The following is a 16,709-nucleotide window of genomic DNA, read 5'->3' on the forward strand; positions in this document are numbered from 1 at the left end:
CCTTTAACAACATGGCGGCTAGGCCCGCCCCCTTCCGGGGCCACGTGTGACGTGTGACCCCGTGACCTCACGACGCAGCGCGTCCCCCGGCACGTGCGGGGCGGCCGGCGTGGAAGCATGGCGGAGGCGCGCGCGGTGCCCAGCGACCTCTTCCCGCTCGTCCTCGCCTTCCTGCGCGACAACCACTTCGAGGGCGCGGCGCGCGCCTTCGGCCGGGCGGCCGGCGTGGTGAGGGGCGGGGCCGGGGGGGGGGTCCTGGGGGCGGGGCTGGGGGGGTGTCCTGGGGGAAGGGGGGGCTGGGCCGGGGGGGGGTCCTGGGAGAGGGGAGGGGCTGGGAAGGGGGGGCTGTGCCGGGGGGGTTCTGGGGGAAGGGGGGGGCTGTGCCGGGGGGGGGTCCTGGGGGAAGGGGGGGGCTGTGCCGGGGGGGGGTCCTGGGGGAAGGGGGGGGCTGTGCCGGGGGGGGGGTCATGGGGGAAGGGGGGGGGTCATGGGGGAAGGGGGGGCTGTGCCGGGGAGGGTCCTGGGGGAAGGGGGGGCTGTGCCGGGGGGGGGTCCTGGGGGAAGGGGGGGGCTGTGCCGGGGGGGGTCCTGGGAGAGGGGGAGCTGTGCCGGGGGGTTCTGGGGGAAGGGGGGGGCTGTGCCGGGGGGGGTCCTGGGGGAAGGGGGGGGGTCCTGGGGGAAGGGGGGGGCTGTGCCGGGGGGGGTCATGGGGAAGGGGGGGCTGGGCCGGGGGGGTCCTGGGGGAAGGGGGGGGGCTGTCCCCGGGGGGGGGGGCTCCTGGGAGAACAGTGTTTGCCTACCTCTCCGGGCAGCTGCATGTCACCTTAGCACCGGGGAGAGACAGTCTCTGCATAAGGCGTGAGACCTCATTGAAAATGGTGGCAGATGATCGCAAAATTGGGAGGGCCTCCCTCCCCTCTCTTCCCTCCCCCCAACTTTCTCCAGATCTGCCCACTTTTTCTGTCTTTTCGTAATTAGATACTGATAGTGATAATTCTTCTAGAATACTTACTGTCTAATCAAGATGTTAAGTAAATCTTTCCCCCCTCCCATTAGGCTCCATTATTGCAAGGCATTGGCATATACCTAACTGGACACACTGAGTTGTCCCCTTAACATGAATGAAACTACTCAGTGTGCATAGTTAAGAATAAGGCAATGTCTCCTAGCACACGTGTGGCTGAAGTGTCTGCAGAATCTTGGTTGTAGATGTTAACAAATCTATGGGTCCTGGAATTTTGAGTCCTAAATAACTCAGGTTGTTTCTTTTTTCAGATTACTCAGAGGCTTTTAACTCTAGCTTCTGATGCTATTGAAGGTTTTTATGAGCAACACACTCCATTTGCTAAGTCTCCCACCTCTCCACCTGGTATACATCAGGAAGGTGTGAATTCAGAAGTGGTTGCCAATGGGTCAGGGTTTTCCATTCCATCCAAAGTCGAGAAGTCCATGTGGTTTGTCAGTGCTAATAGTCCTGTGTGTTTCTGGTTTACAGACAGACCAGGACCCTAATGCTGCTTCTCTCTTGGATGTCTTCAACTACTGGCTCAAGTAAGTGTCTCTCCTCCTACAATATTTGTTGAGAAGGACTAAGCCAGTCCATCTCTGGGACATTTCTATGGTCGCTTTGTTTTTCAGATTGGTGTATTAAATGGCAAAGGTTTTCCAGCAAAACTAAACTTCCATCATACAGTATTATGGGGAATAATTTGGCTACAACTACGCGAGAGAGCTCTTGGAGTCATTGTGGATAGTTCTCTGAAAATATCCACTCAGTGTGCAGCGACAGTCAAAAAAGCAAACAATGTTAGGAATCATTAAAAAAGGATAGAGAATAAGACCAAGAATATCTTATTGCCTTTATTTAAAACCAGGGTACGCCCACATCTTGATTACTGCGTACAGATGTGATCACCTCATCTCAAAAAAGATATATTGGCATTGGAAAAGGTTCAGAAAAGGGTAACAAAAGGGGTCCCCTATGAAGAGAGATTAAAAAGATTTGGACTTTCCATCTTAGAAAAGAGGAGATCAAGGGGGGATATGATAGAGGTTTATAAAATCATGACTGGTGTAGAAAAAGTGAATAAGGAAAAGTTATTTACTTATTCCCACAGTATAAGAACTAATGGTCACCAAATGAAATTAATAGGTAGTAGGTTTAAAACAAAAGTTTTTCTTCACCCAGCACACAGTCAACTCCTTGCCAGCGGATGTGGTAAAGGCTAGAACTTTAACAGGGTTCAGAAAAGAGCTAGATAGATTCATGGAGGTTAGGTCCATCCAGTGCTTTTTTTTGGTTAAAAAGGGGGGGGGTGCTGGTACTCCAGGGGAGAAGTTGTTGAGTTCTGACTGGAGGAGCTGGTACTGTGTTCCAGGCAGTACCTGTCCATAATAAGGAAGGACTGTTTTTTAGAAAATATTTGCAAAGCACTTCTAATCGGCCTTCTCGTCACAAAGTTCCAGGCTGCCATTTCAGGAGCAGCAGCCTACGGCCCTTTAACCCCTTTTAACCTTATTTTAAGTGAAAGGCTAATATGTGAGTTTTTTGATATTCCATACTTATGGTATGACTTCGCTGGACAGTTTTCCCCAGCTGGACAAGCAACTCTGGGCTTAAAGAACCTCCAAACCCGGGTTTTTCTGTGTAGGTAGAAGTGCTCACACCCAGGTGAGAATCCATGCTAACTGGGCAATGAAGACACATCCTTAATTTTCGTAAAAGAATGTGCATTCAAGTTGGCTTCTTGGCAACAAAGCAGCTGTTGAAAGGGTAGCTGGTCTTCTCAGGATAAGAGGCTAGAGAGTAGGGAAAAGGAGCTAGTTAGTCCAGGAAACCTTAAAGGGATTAGAGAAACAGTAAAAATAAGCTATTCTAAACAGAGGGGAAAACCTTATCCGGGGTTACTGTGTAGTAGATATGCACTTTACACAATCCTCGCAAAACTAGTTGTTTTTGAGAGATTGTAAAATGACCCACGCTCCCAGCTAATCTAATTGTGGCCGTTAAGAAGCTACAGGTAGTTAGACCCTTGTCTTCAGCTTTAGCTAGGACTTACCTGAGACATGTGCCTGCAACCTGCTGGTCTGCATTCAGCTAGGAGACACTGCTTTAAAAGTGCTGCGTAAGCCCAGTTGGCTGTTCTAGAGTCCAAGTCTGGTCATTAAAAACTGATCCCCAAAATGCTCATGCTGTAATCCTGCCTTTCTGTCTGCCCCGAGCCAGTTATTCCTCAGTGCAGGTAGGGTGGGCTTATTGGGGACGGAACAACTGATGAAAGAGCTGGCAAGAGACATGGGGGGGTGGGGAGCATGGGCAGTTTGAATCAGAAATGTGCTGCTGTGAGCTGGAAGGGTCTGCAGAGTCAGGATCCTGAGGGAGCTGCCTTAGTTGCTGTGTTTGGGAAGGAATGCAGAGGGGGTGGCTGTGCTTAAGGCCACTGTCAGGGCTTCCGAGAGCTGTGTGTCACGAGCTCAGGGGCCCCTCGTGAACCCCAAGTATCTCTGGGATGTGAGCAGTTTATTTTAAACAAGAATGAGATGAGGCAGCACTTGAATTTCCTACCCCTCAGTGCAGGAAGAGAAATACCCTGATAAACTCCTGCAGCCATAAGCATTCTGCTTTTCTCATTTTCTCTCAGGTTCTGTTGCTTTTCTCTACCCATCTCTCTATTTGCATTTTTCATGTGTCTTTAAAACCCCAGACCCATATTTCCAGATCCATGATCTCTTGACCTAAGAGATCCCTTATTTGGTTCACCCCAAAGTCGAGAAAATAGGCATGCGGAGACTTGAACCTTGCAGTTGTGGCATTGCATACCTCTCCATTGTAAGAATCGTTTATCTAGCTAATGCCTTTAAGAGGGCTACTGAAAAACAAAGCTGGAACTGAATTGCATGCAGAAAACATAAATTAAAACTTAAAATTAAGGTAACTGTCAAGAAAACAGGGATATTAATAAAAAATGCAGAATTTAGTGATTGCATTTATACTGTCAAAAATGCAAAGTATAACCTCTGGCTTCAATTAATCATCAACAGCACTGAGTTGCATTTTTAATGAGACTTGATGCCATAATAGAATTGAAAATAACAATCTGTATTTATTTAAGTCATTAAAATCTTTAAACGTACGACATATGAAATCTTTGTCTGATTACTTTCACTGGAAAATCTCTTAATTAGCATCTTACCATAGCTCAAAAGAACTAAGTTATCTGGTGTATGAAGAGAACTCTTAGTGTAAACAGACCAGGTCTTGAATCCTCACAGAGTGGCCATAGCTACTTTGTATATTGTTGTATGCAGTGGCTATGAAAATAGACTTTCCTGTACTTGCAAACCTCCTCCCCAGATCCCCTGACGCTAAGAAACGGAAGGCTGTTCCCAATGGGCCTCCTGCAAAGAAGGCCAAGAGAGAATCTTCCTCAAGCAGTGATGACAGCTCCAGTGAAGATGAGAAACCCACAGCCAAGAAACCAGGTGGGGTTTGCAAAAGGGCTTTGGGCTGAGTAAGTGGGCGTGGTTAACTTGGGAAAAGTTCTGAGGCTGGGTTCAGAGCTTCGCAGCTTGTGTTTAGGGCTTTGAACAGTCATCGTGAACTGCAGGATCTGGGTTCTGATAAGATCTGTATCTATCCAGGGTCACTTGCACTTTTCACTTCACATACTCATGCTTCACAATGGGATCTTTGCCAGTCTGATCATCAGTAAAGTACCAAGGTTGCTGTGAGTATAAATCAGGCTTGCAGCAGCTGGAGGTGTGTGGTAGTCGCACATTGGCTGATGCTGGATGGGTGCTTGGACAGCTGTTGTCCTGTGAGCTGCGGGACAGTATGGAGTTAGCAGATACCAGAGCTAATTACCTACCTCCAGGCTTTCTGCAACAACCACCACTGTGGTAGCTAGGTAGAATTAGACGCATGACTGCGCCAATGAGTGGTTCCTGGTCATGGTAGAGCGATCTAAACCGTGATTTAAACCACTTGGTTTTTGAAAATGTTTTGTTTGTTAGTGAACTCGAAGTCTAAGCTTTTCAGTAGCAAAGTTCACTGTGAACTTATACGTAGTCCACATTTTCAAAAATAGCTTGTTTGCACTCCTAAGTGATGCAGAAACACATCACTGATAATGCACGGCACTGTGTCGGCAGGAGGCTAACAGCGTTGGGTGCTCAGGAGTTGGGAAACATCAGGGCCTGCTCAGATGTGTATTCTGCTGAGAATGTGAGCCTTTCCCCTCTCTCTGTTCCGTGTCTCCTTCAGTGCCCCCCTAGCGCTAGGCCCTCGCTTGTGCCAAGTAGAGGGCACTGCTTTGCCTGACGTGGCACCTCCGTTCTGCCCAGCTCACCTTTGTTGCTGCCGCCATGAATAGATTCACGGGAGACGAGCAGACAGCAAACTTATGGCAGTCAGGGAGGAAGCAATGAGGCAACAGGAAACTGAGCTGAGACCTAATTTTGGCTCTTCCCAATCCTGAATTTGAACAAGGCTTTTCTCTTGATTTTCTGAAGACGGCTAGGAACATGATCTCTCGCTGGACAGTTTCCACACGGTATCCTGCGGAGGTGGAAAGCACAGGGCAAGAAGGAGTGGCTTTGGCTAATGCTCGGCAGTTCCTTAGTGCCCAGCCGTGCAGTGAAGCAGTTTTCTTTGGAAGCCTGTCAGTAAGAGCCGCTCTCTCGGTTTTAAGTGATATGATTAAAATACCTAGATGCTGTAACACACGCTCCCTTCTAGCAGCACCTCCTGTTCTGTGGCCCGGCTGTGCCCATGGAGGTGTGCATGGCAAGAAAGGAGCCATTTCTGCCCTGGGCTACTCGCCGTAGGGGCTTCTGCCAGACCTGCGGGAAGTGGAGATACATGCCTGAGGCTCAACAAGACTCGCCAGCGTCAGTGCGACACATTTCTGTTTTCTTGCGATATACATGCCAGGCTGGGAATGAATGTGTCATCCGTGTCTGCTCTCTCCAACACAGCAGCGAAGCCGGCGCCTGTGCCGAAGGTGACAGCCAAAGCAGCGGCTCCTGCCAAGAAAGCCGAGAGCAGCAGCGAGGACTCCAGCGAGGATTCAGACTCTGAGGAGGAGGAAAAGAAGCCTGCACAGGTCAGCTTTTCCTTCCTGTCCTCTCCAAAGCGTGTGGCACAGTAATGGAGAATACTAAATGTGACCCACACTGCGGGACTGGCAAATACTCTTGGTGCTGGGGGAGAGGGTGGCTACAGAACATGGGTTCTAGGGATGTGAGCGACTAGTCGACTGTATAAGCAAAAGCTTATCGGATAGTTGACTAGTCCCTTGACTAGTCGCTTCCCCCCCTTGCTGCCTCTGATAGCAGCCTCAGAGGCAGCAAGTGGGAGGCTGGTTCCCCCCAGCACCGTCTCTGCGGGGCGCAGGGGGATAGTGGGGACCGGGAGTGAGCCAGGAATCAGCTGATTCCCGGCTCACACCCAGTCCCAAAAGCTGCACCTCTGCTTTTTAAATGTATTAAGAGCCTACTGGTTCTTAATACATTTAAAAGGCTGGAGCGCAGCAGGGAACGCAGTGTGAGCCTGGCATCAGCTGGCCCGGCTCATGCCAGGTGTCCCCCCCCCCGCCCCCCCCAACTGCACTCCAGCCTTTTTACATTTAAGATTGGTGTGTAGCAGAGAGACCTGGTGCAAACCAGGAATCAGCTGGCCTGGCTTGCGCCTGCCTCCCCCCCTCCCCCTTCCCCCAGCTGCACTCCAGCCTTCTAAGAGCCTGCTGCGGCGGGAGCTAACCCTGCTGCTGCTCCCCTGCTTACCCACTGATCGACTAGTTGATTAGATTAAATTTAATATCCCTAATGGGTTCTGGATCACTTCTGCTGGTGTTCCCCTGCCTTCGGAGATGGTCGCTAGTCTTAGTTCCCTGGGTGAGCGCCCTGACTCTTCACCTTCAGGTCTCTGTTGGGTACTTTCTCGCTGTTGGGTTCTTTTTCTATGGCTGTTTCCAAACTAATGCTTTCCTGTTAAGTGAGAGAGAGAGCGTTCCAACTTGGAAGTACCAGGGCGCAGGGGAAAGTGTATCCTGCTGTTGAAGCTTAAGGAAATCCTTGTGCATTTGAGGTTATGCTCCTGAAATGAGAGCATTAGCTCTACAGAATAAGGGCCCCCAACTTGAGGTTGTCTGAAATTCTCTCAGTCCATACAGAGAACCTGTACAGACTGGATGTCTTGGCTGGGCTGTTGTCCTGTGTCCCTCTAGCCCTCGTTGACTAGAATGGACTCTGGTTAGTTTTTCTTCTCTCATTAGAAGGTAACCAGACCGCAGGCCAAGCCAGCTGCCACCAAATCCCAGCCCCAGAAGAAGGCTGAGAGCTCTTCCAGCTCGGACTCAAGCAGCTCAGAGGATGAAAAACCAAAGAAACAGCCACTGAAGCCAGCCACAGTTAAAACAGCAGCTAAATCAGGTACCTGGCTGCACTGTGCTGGGAGCAGATGTGTGTGAACAGCAAGCCCTGCACAGAACCTGGGGTCTAGGTGCCCAGAAGCCCCAGTTGAGAAGACACCATCCTAGCCCGGCCACTTGGGTGACTCGTTGCACCTTGCTGTTTGGCCAGGATCACCGAGGGAGGGATCTGAGGCTGCACTGGCAGCATAGATTAGTCTTAGATTCCTGGAAATCCAGCTGCGACATATTTGAATACATAATACAGTCACACAAGGGTGTGTTTACGTGGCTCTTCTAACTTGTGCGTTCACACCTTAAAGGCAAAGTATACAAATACAACAATCTCAAACACTTGTTTTTAAAACAGGTGAAAATATTTTCCCGTAAACATTTTAATTCACACCAGAGCAGTGCACGTGTTAACATTGCGCAGGCTTATTAGAAGGCAAGCAGCTGCGTCAGGTGTGCTGACACTGAAATCTTTGTAGCCAGCATGTGACAGAGCATCTCCCAACATTTTCAGTGTGGCATGTGACTGAAAGATGTTGACTTGGGAGGTGGCCATCTCATCATCTTGGCAAGAATCCATCGTTTGTGAGACGGGTACATATTTACATGTGGTTGGAACTAAGGGTTTGTCTCAGCAGCAGACAAAGTTGGATATGATCTAAGTTATCCGTTTGGACACGAGGGGGAGGGGACAGTCGGCAGAGAGACTGTTTGGAGCTGCCCTGTTAAACAGGAGGAGAATGAGTGGCTACTCAGGGGAGGGCAGAGGGGAGCTGGTGCTGTACAGGACACTTGACACGGAACGCGATTACCATTCTGCTCCTGTCTTCTAATCCCGTTGTTTGCCTTCTCTTCAGCAGGAAGACAAGCTGCCCAGGTGACTCTCAAAACAGCCAATGGGAAAGCAGAAAGCAGCAGCAGCAGCGAGGAGTCTGATGAGGAAAAGGTTGCCAAGGTAAACGGTGACACAAGTCTGCATGACTGTTGCTGAGAAAAAATGGAGTCTCTGGCCCGGGTCTAAGGCTTCTGAGAAGCATCAAGTCATTCTAGCTTTGTGCAAGATCTTGATGGGGCTGTGTGTCTTAGGAACTCACCGCTGCTGGGAGGGCCAGGAAACCCTTTCTAGCTCCTGCACGCTGCACACTCTGTATTTCTTGCCTTTCTGTGGCCAGATGTGCTACTCTGCCATCCTGACACATTCCTGCATGGCTTCTGCAGTGCCACTGGAGGAGTGCCAGAGCAACTTCCCTGCAAGGGAGCTGGGTCCCAGCAGAGGGAGCTCTGACTTCTAGATCCCTCAGTGCTAATGTCTCTGCAACCCAGGTGCCTCAGCTCTCCCTCCAGCTGCCAGTGTTGGCTCTCCCCCCTCATCTCGCCAGTCTCCCACCTAGGACTTCAGGGCGTGGGGAGAAATCCTCACGCAATGAAGCCTGTAAGGTGCTCCCAGTGAATAGGGCAGAGCGGTGAAGGGGGGGCGGTCTCCAGTGGAAGAGGGGCTTTGGGGCAGCCTCTTTCCCCAAGCTCATCTCCTTACCAAGGAGAGGTATTTGTCTTCCTTGCAATAAGGCTGTTCCCAAGAAAACACCAGCGCTCAAACCTGCGGCCACCCGGGCACCCCCAGGGAAAGCCAAAGCCCCTGCCAAAGAGAGCTCCAGCAGTGAGGACTCTTCCGACAGCTCGGAGGATGACAAGCCAGCTCCAAAATCCAAGCTGAAGCCTGGTGAGTGCTAAAATCCATGGCTGGCCCAGCGGAGAGGAGGCGTCTGCCGCTGCTAGCCGGAGGGAGGGGTAGCTGCCTGTCGGCTTGCTGTGGCCAGAAGGTTGAGTGATGGCAGCAAGCGGGGACTTGCGGGGACTGTTGTATAGCTGTGCCCAGGTGAGACTGGGCTTCCACCGCAGCCCTAGACCCTCCCTGTGCTGGTCGCATCTCTCCTGTGGCCATGGTCTCTGAGCTCTGCCCCACCGAGCTGTTGGAGGCCGTTCTCCAGAGGCCCAGCACCTTGCACGGAAGCGTGTGAGGCAGGACACTGATGCGGGGGGATCCCATGAGGGGCAGTTGATCTAACCTGAGAAGCAGGCTGTGAACGGGGGAGGGGTTTCATTGCCCACAGGCTCGCTGAGGTGTAGAGCAAATGACCAAGAGGAAGAGTTCCTTGGCAGCCCTCCCAAGGTGGCTAGAGAGCTGGCTGGGTGAGGGTGGATTAGGCCACCCAAATCGGAAAGGGGGGAGTTTGCTATTGGGAGACCCAGCAAAGGGGAGTGCTGCTGGCTGCAGGCGTTGGGAATGGCAGTAAGGGCATAAATGGCTTGTTTCCTAGCGTCGCCCGCTAAAACGGCATGATGCGTGCCACCTGTGCCATGCAGGGCTGGTGTGTCTGCGTGTGGCCCTCCTGCTCACCCTGTCCCTCTGTAGGTCCATACAGTGCCGTGCCACCCCCTCAGGCGACTGACCCAAGAAAGGGCAAGGCAAAGCCTGTTGCAAAGGCTCCTGGGAAAAAAGCCGAGAGCAGTGACTCCTCAGACAGCAGCTCGGACAGCAGCGATGAAGAGGAGCAGGTGCCCAAGAAGGGAGCAGCAGGTGTGTTATGGGGCGAGGGAGGTTTGGAAGGGGCCATGTTAGACGGCTCAGGAAATGCCCGTGCAGGGTGGCTTTTGAAATTGCCCCCCAATTATGGATTGGGCTGCTGGCTTTGCCTTTGCAGAGGTCTCCAAGCAGCTAGTGTCTGTCCCAAAACAGGCACTAGAGTTCCAGACTGGGTCAGTCCCAGCTCTGATTTTTGACGCAGTAGGTCAAATGAGCACTCTTGGAATTCCGCTTACTTTGGCGGATTTATGCCAGGGATGCATCTGGCCCATCGCTGCAGTTGGCAAAGGCCTTGCTTTTGGCTCATGTATTGTGGGAGTGGAACTCCCTTCTCTGTCTGCCCCTATGTGTGCTGAGTAGGGGCATGTGGGGTGCCTGTAGTGTGCTGTGCAAGGGGACGAGGAGCCCTGGTGTCTGCCTGCGTGAGGCAGTTAGGAATCCCAAGGGCTGGGAGTCGAGTCCTGAGTGGGTTGCAGTGCTGCCCACGGAGGAACTGCTAGTCTCTTCTGTCCAGGGGGCTCGTGCCCTTCCCTCCTCTGTGAAGCTCTTCAGCATCCCTGAAAGAGAAGGGCTGGAGGAGTGCGGGAGATTCACCGTCGTTCTTTCTCCTGCAGCCAAAGCAAGTCTGGCCAAAAAAAAACCTGCCGCAACACGCCCAGCTGTGACCAGCAAGAAGGGTGGCTCCAGTTCGGACAGCGACTCGGGTGAGTGAGGGAGCAGGGGTTGCATCTTTCTCTGCGCGTCTCCTTCCAGCCTGTGTCACTCAGCAGCAGCCCACCCTCCTCTTTGCCAGGCCCTTAGCGAGAGCGAGTCTGAGCTCCCTGCAGGGCCCCTGGCAAGGTGAGGCTCTGAGTGCTGCAGCCTCCTGTAGTGACTTGGGGAGAAGCAGGAGGGAGTAGGGCACACAGAAGAGTGATTTGTCCAGGAGGCCCTGCAGCTTGCAGGGGCAGGATTAGCCCTCCTGAACCTCGGGCTGGATTAGCCATTCTTTGCCATTTCCCGGCTCCTCAGCTCCTCCCTCAGTCATGGCTGGCATGAGGCAGGCAAAGCTGCGGCTTTATAAGACGACCATTGACAGGGTCCCTGGTGAACTCACTCGCTGATATACCCTGGAGCGCACTGACACTGGCGCATGTGCTTATCTTGCGCAGATTCCAGCTCTGAGGAAGAGAAGGCAGCGACCAAGCTCCCTGCCAAATCGCTCACGGCGAAGGGGCCTGCCAAGCCAGGACAAGCAAAGAAAGGCTCCAGCTCCTCTTCGGACAGCTCAGGTATCGGGACGGGATGGGGTGGGGATCTCACCCCTACCACGACTGAGCAGGCACAAGTGCCCTTCCTACCCTAGGTCTTTGTTCCTGTCCATGGTACCCGGGGACGGGGCACAGGGATGCTGTCTAGTCTGACAGGCCTGATGTTTGCTGACCGGTTCTTGATGGTAAAAGCTAAGCAGGGAGAACCCAACCCCGTGCTAACTGCCAGTTCTCTTGGGCATGACGCGTGGCGAAACAAGTACCCAGTAAAGCCCCTGCATGGCTGCGGCAGAGCTGAAATGCTGGGTACCGCGGAGCTGCGTGGCATGTTTGTCTGTTGAAGGAGCAGCCGTTTGGGGGCTGAAGTTTAGTCTCTAGTGGGGAGACGGGATGGAGGAGGGCAGGCCCATCCCTAACCCATTTCCACAACAGCCACCAGCCATGTTAGCGCTTGTGAACCCTGCTAGAGAACTGCTTGACAGCAGCTAGTGCCGTGTGCAGCCTTGAAACCGCCCCCCTCTGTTCTGAGCCTTGGTGGCGTTGCTTTCGGTACTAGCGGCCCGTTCCTGAGGCTCTTTGGCCACGTTGCTGGGCTCACTCTTGTTTGGCAACATCTGTGGTTCGGTTGCTAGCGGGCAGGCGTCTGTCGCACCCGCTCGTCCCCCCCCATGGCAGTCTGAGCAGAGGTAAAGCCTCACTCGGGTCGTGGAGACTGAGCGTTGTTGGCGTGGAAGGAGGGTTGGCGGGTCAGAGTTGAGATGGGTGTGCGGAGGAGACGGTGCCCACGTCTGCCTGAAGCAGAGCCCGTAAGTCTGAAAGGCTGTAGCTCTGCACTTTCACCGAGTGCCAAACCGAGCAGGGCTTGCCTAGATACTAGCATGGAAGGGACTCCAGTCGCTGCTCCTGCTTGTCCAGTTGGGTCTGGTTGAACACGTCTCTTGGGTGCATGGGTGGCCTCACTGGAATCTGTTGGAAACTTCCTTCCCAGATTCCGACAGCTCCGAGGATGAGACCCCTGCAAAGCCTGCAGTCAAACCAGCTCCGCCTGCCACCAAGAAGCCGCCTGCTGTGACAAAGAAAGCCCAGAGCAGTTCGGACTCCGACAGCAGCTCGGAGGAGGAGAGAGCCCCTCCAGCTAAGCCAGCCAGCAAGCTAGCTAAGCCAGCCAGCAAGCTAGCTAAGCCAGCGTCCAAACCCTGCACCCCGGGCCCCAAAGCCAGCAGCTCAGATTCTGACAGCTCAAGCAGTGAGGAGGAGCAGAGCAAACCAGCAGTGAAACCAGCCAGCAAATCACCCGCAGGGAAGAAAGTGGCTGCTGCTAGTAGCAGCAGCTCCTCTGACAGCTCCAGTGATGAGGAGGAGAAGCCCAGAACGGCAAGGACGCCGGGCGCTGGGCTGAAACCAGGGAAGGGGGCTCAGAACAACTCCGGCTTGGTGAAAGAGAAACCCAAGGCTTCATCTACACCTGCAGCCAAATCGCCAGCCACAAAGAAGCCAAAGGCCAAGCCAGCTGGTAGCAGCCAGAGTAGCTCGGAGAGCTCCAGCGAGGAGGAGGGAAAAGCAAACGCAGGTAAACTCTGCTGGCCAGGCAGGGCGCTAGGGGGTAGGGATGTAAAATCCCGGTTCATTGCCTGACCAGTGCGGACGGGAGCAGCCCCTACCTGTGACGTGCCCGGGGCTGGAGCTGCTCTATAGCCAGCAACCATCTCCACACACTGGAGGGTGGTGTCCAGGAGTTCCTTATCCAGTGCTGCTCTCACTGGCCATGAGCAGTGTTCCCTGAAAGCTGGGGGCTTGGGCAGCTACCCAGGAGAGATTCAGGTGCTGCCCAGCTGATTTGCAGAGCACCCACAGCCGGGAGCCTTTGTCTCTATTGGTGCACGTCCACCTTGGCGCACATCACAACGTTTAGTCCACACAGGACGGATTAAAATAGAGGGAACATGTGTCATGCCTGGAGTGCCTGTCCCCGCTTACCGCAGTCTGCCCTGGGCCCCCATGGGGAGAGATGCTGCCCTCGGCTCCCAGGTGGAGGCTGTAGCCGTTGAAGTTTGCTCTTGGTGTTTTCGCAGGCGCCATTAAGAAGAAGCGGAAGAGCGAAGGTGACCAAGAACTGGAGACATCGGGCAGTAAGAAGATGAAGATCAAGACTACGACGCCACACTCTTTTCCCAAGGCGAAGCAGGTGAGAGAGGGAGGAAACTGCTGGCTTGGGGGAGGCTTGCTCTTACCTCTGGCCCAGCAATCTGCGCTGTTTTCCCTGCTGGTCAAGGCTGCAGGCGATAGGTTGCCAGAGGAGGGGGAGCCGACATACCCCTTACGTGGAGCCCCCCTCTACTGCCCTTACTGTCGGAGTGGGGGGGGAGGGGGGTCACAGGTCATAGGGCTTGGAAAACTGGACCAGGGAACAAGGAGGGATTCCCTCCAGTTAGCGTCGTGCCTGCGGTGGGCCCGCCAAGGGACGGCCGTGCGCAGTGATTGACGTCAGGCAATCTGTGTTTTTTCTAACAGCCAGCTGTGCCATTCCGGAGAGTGAGGGAGGAAGAGATTGAGTTGGATTCCCGGTTGGCTAACAACTCATTCGATGCAAAGGTAGGACTGAGTGCAGCCAGAGCGACAGGCTGGCATGTTGTATCCCTGGGAGACGGGTCCTCTGGGAAGGGGTTTCCATGGTGCTTGTGGGGAGCTCTCCAGTCTGAGCCTCTCCCACCAGGAGGCTGTACTGGGAGGCACATGAGCCCTGGTTGTGGGGAACTCCCGGCCCCCATCAGAAACGGGGTGAAAACTCCTTTTGCCCTTAGAAGCGGTTAGTGACAAAGCAGGGCGTGGTGTGTGCGCGTGTTGGCCGTGGAGTGCTGACCTGGCCCCTCTTGTGTCTCAGAGAGGATCTGCAGGCGACTGGGGAGAGAAGGCCAACAACATCCTGAAATTCACCAAAGGCAAATCCTTCCGCCACGAGAAGACAAAGAAGAAGAGAGGCAGTTACACCGGAGGCTCCATTTCTACTCAGGTCAATTCCATCAAGTTTGAAAGTGACTGAGCTTCAGTTGGTTGGGTGTCCGTCCCCCACAGCCAGCTGGACGGACATGTGAGCAGAATGGACACGCAGGACGCCAGTCCTGCCTGGAATGTAATCCCCTCCCCCCCCACACACACACTCTTGTGGGGGGAGGTAGCCCCTGCCATGCAGTGTGGGAGAGCAGCTGGATGCACCCACATGAATTCTGGCCTAGTGTCTGGCAAGGGCTGCCTTCGAACTGGTGACACCAGCTCTCCAATATTGTACAACTGATTTTAAAAGGCTGGTGGTGCCCGGGGGGTCGGGTTCCCACCCATCTTGTAAAGCAAAGAAATTTATATTTTCGATGAATCTGTTTTTCTTTTCCGGTCAGTTTAACTGTTGAGACCTGTGAAATGTCAAGCACTGTCGTGTGTGTGTTGTGTGTAGCTAGGCCAGAGCAGCCCCTCACCAGGCACAGCTCCAGAGGGGACTGGTGGGCCGGGTTTCTTCTACTGCCCTCTCCTTAAGGTGCCCTCTTGCAGTGACCTTCTCTCCCCGCCGGGCAGACCCTGCTGGTGCCATTGGGCAGGGTAGCTAGAGAAGCAACATGCTTTTAAGCCACCAGCATGTGACTACCAGGAGTGCAAAGCCCTGCAACTCTAGGACAGCCCCAGCTCTATTCTCTCCTAGGGGAGGCAGCAAGAGAGGAGCAGGGAGGCTAACCCTCTGGCCCGATGCAAAGGTTAAAGAGGCAGGACGGATAAAGCCTTGGTCCCTTGCTGCCTACTTCACCACTCCCTGGAGTCTCTTTTATTTGGGGTGTCCTTACATCAGTGGTTGCCCCCAGTCCTCACCAGGAATCTGATGCACCAACACGTGCCCTGTCCTACCCGTGTGCAGTGCAGCTGGGGGAGATTGAGATGAATGTAACATGATTTGCCTTAAACATCTCCCCTGGCGGGATGAGGTGCCCTTTTGGTGCTGCTTCCTGTCTGTGGGCCCCTTTGCAGAGGTGGAGACAGCACGCAGGAGGTGGTGCTGGCGTGAGGCACTAGCAGGCTGGTTGCTGCTTGGGCCCTGCCCTCCACCAAGCTCTGCAGCATGCAGCCCAGCCTGATCACCGTCCAGCACAGATGAGAGCCGGGGGGCAGGTCACCCAGGGCCCGATTTCCCTCCCAGCAGGATGGAGCCCCACAAGCCGCTGTTACAGGAGCCAGGTCAGTGTGAGCAGTGCCAGATACTGGAGGGTGGAGGTGACTAACAAGCCACCCCCGATTGCATTAACTACCACTTGTTGGAAGGAGCATCTCTCAGCACCGCACCTTCTTGTTGCACAATGTGCCTCATTACTGGTTTCTTTCCATGCAGCAATGCACGTGCTCAGGAAAGCAGGGCTATTATGGCGAGTCAATGGCAAGGGAACACTCTCTGCCTGCCTGGGTAGGCGTTCGGGGCAGAGCCCAGCTGGGACCTGTCAGGCTCGCTCCTCCGTCCTCGTTGCCTGGCACATGGATGAACTGTAATCATTTTAAAGAGTTTTACGTTGGGGGGGGTTGATGTGGAGCACACAAGTGTCTCCTACAATAAAGAAGCGTGTGTTTGTATGTCGTGTGCATTTCACTGATGGGTTTCCCCACTTGGCGTGGGGGTGGGAAAAGGAGGGGAAGCTATGTAGCTGGGACAGTACACCACATGTCTGAGGTGTGGCCAGTAGGTGTAAGAGCATATACCTGGGTTAGGGGGTGGTTAATTTGTCTCTAATTGTGTTTTTATCTGAAAGAGGCATTAGGCAGTGAGAGCTAAGGAATGTTCTGGGAGCTAAGTGTAATGGCTGAGCGGATAAACACGAGAACAGAAGGGGGAGCAGCAATGTGTAGGTATGTGCTTGGTGCAGGAATATGAACAGCTGTAACATGGACAGCTGGAGTGTTGCGTCCAGTTTCTGTACCGAATGACTGGAGGATAGCTAACATGATGCCAATATTCAAAAAGGGCTCTAGAGGTGATCCTGGCAATTACAGACTGGTAAGCCTAAGGTCAGTATCGGGCAAATTAGTTGAAACTATAGTAAAGAATAAAATTGCCAGACACATGGATGAACATAATTTGTTGGGGGAAAGTCAACATGGTTTCAGTAAAGTGAAATCCTGCCTTACTAATCTGCTGGAGTTCTTTGAGGGGGTCAGCAAACGTGGCCAAGGGGGATCCAGTGGATACAGTGTGTTTAGATTTCCACAAAGCCTTTGACAAGGTCCGTCCCCAAAGGCTGTTAAGTAAAGTAAGTTACCGTGGGATAAGAGGGAAGGTTCTTTCGTGGATTGATAACTGGTTTAAAAGAGAGGAAACAAAGGGTAGGAATAAATGGTCAGTTTTCCGAGTGGAGAGAGGTAACTAGTGGTGTCCCCATGGGTCTGGCCTGGGACCTTTCCTATTCAACCTATTTATAAATGATG

The 16,709-nt window shown here is 53.2% G+C and overlaps 1 protein-coding gene across 2 annotated transcripts; it reads left to right on the forward strand.

Annotated features, from left to right (window-relative positions):
* The first annotated feature begins 66 nt into the window (after window positions 1-66).
* NOLC1 (nucleolar and coiled-body phosphoprotein 1) lies at window positions 67-15,860 on the forward strand. Of its 2 annotated transcripts, none has more exons than XM_075934543.1 (14): window positions 67-228; window positions 1,496-1,551; window positions 4,355-4,482; window positions 5,977-6,104; window positions 7,275-7,431; window positions 8,279-8,376; window positions 8,988-9,141; window positions 9,835-9,999; window positions 10,620-10,709; window positions 11,157-11,276; window positions 12,244-12,825; window positions 13,328-13,440; window positions 13,767-13,847; window positions 14,137-15,860. In XM_075934543.1, exons 1-14 carry the CDS (start codon window positions 118-120, stop codon window positions 14,293-14,295), a joined length of 2,142 nt encoding a protein of 713 aa, XP_075790658.1. In that variant the 5' UTR covers window positions 67-117; the 3' UTR covers window positions 14,296-15,860. The 2 variants fall into 2 exon arrangements, with proteins under 2 accessions (XP_075790658.1, XP_075790659.1); XM_075934544.1 differs by having other exon boundaries at window positions 8,282-8,376.
* The last annotated feature ends 849 nt before the right edge of the window (window positions 15,861-16,709 follow it).

This window comes from Pelodiscus sinensis, chromosome 8 (assembly GCF_049634645.1).
Source record: "Pelodiscus sinensis isolate JC-2024 chromosome 8, ASM4963464v1, whole genome shotgun sequence".
In the NCBI taxonomy this organism is placed as follows: Eukaryota; Metazoa; Chordata; order Testudines; family Trionychidae; genus Pelodiscus; species Pelodiscus sinensis.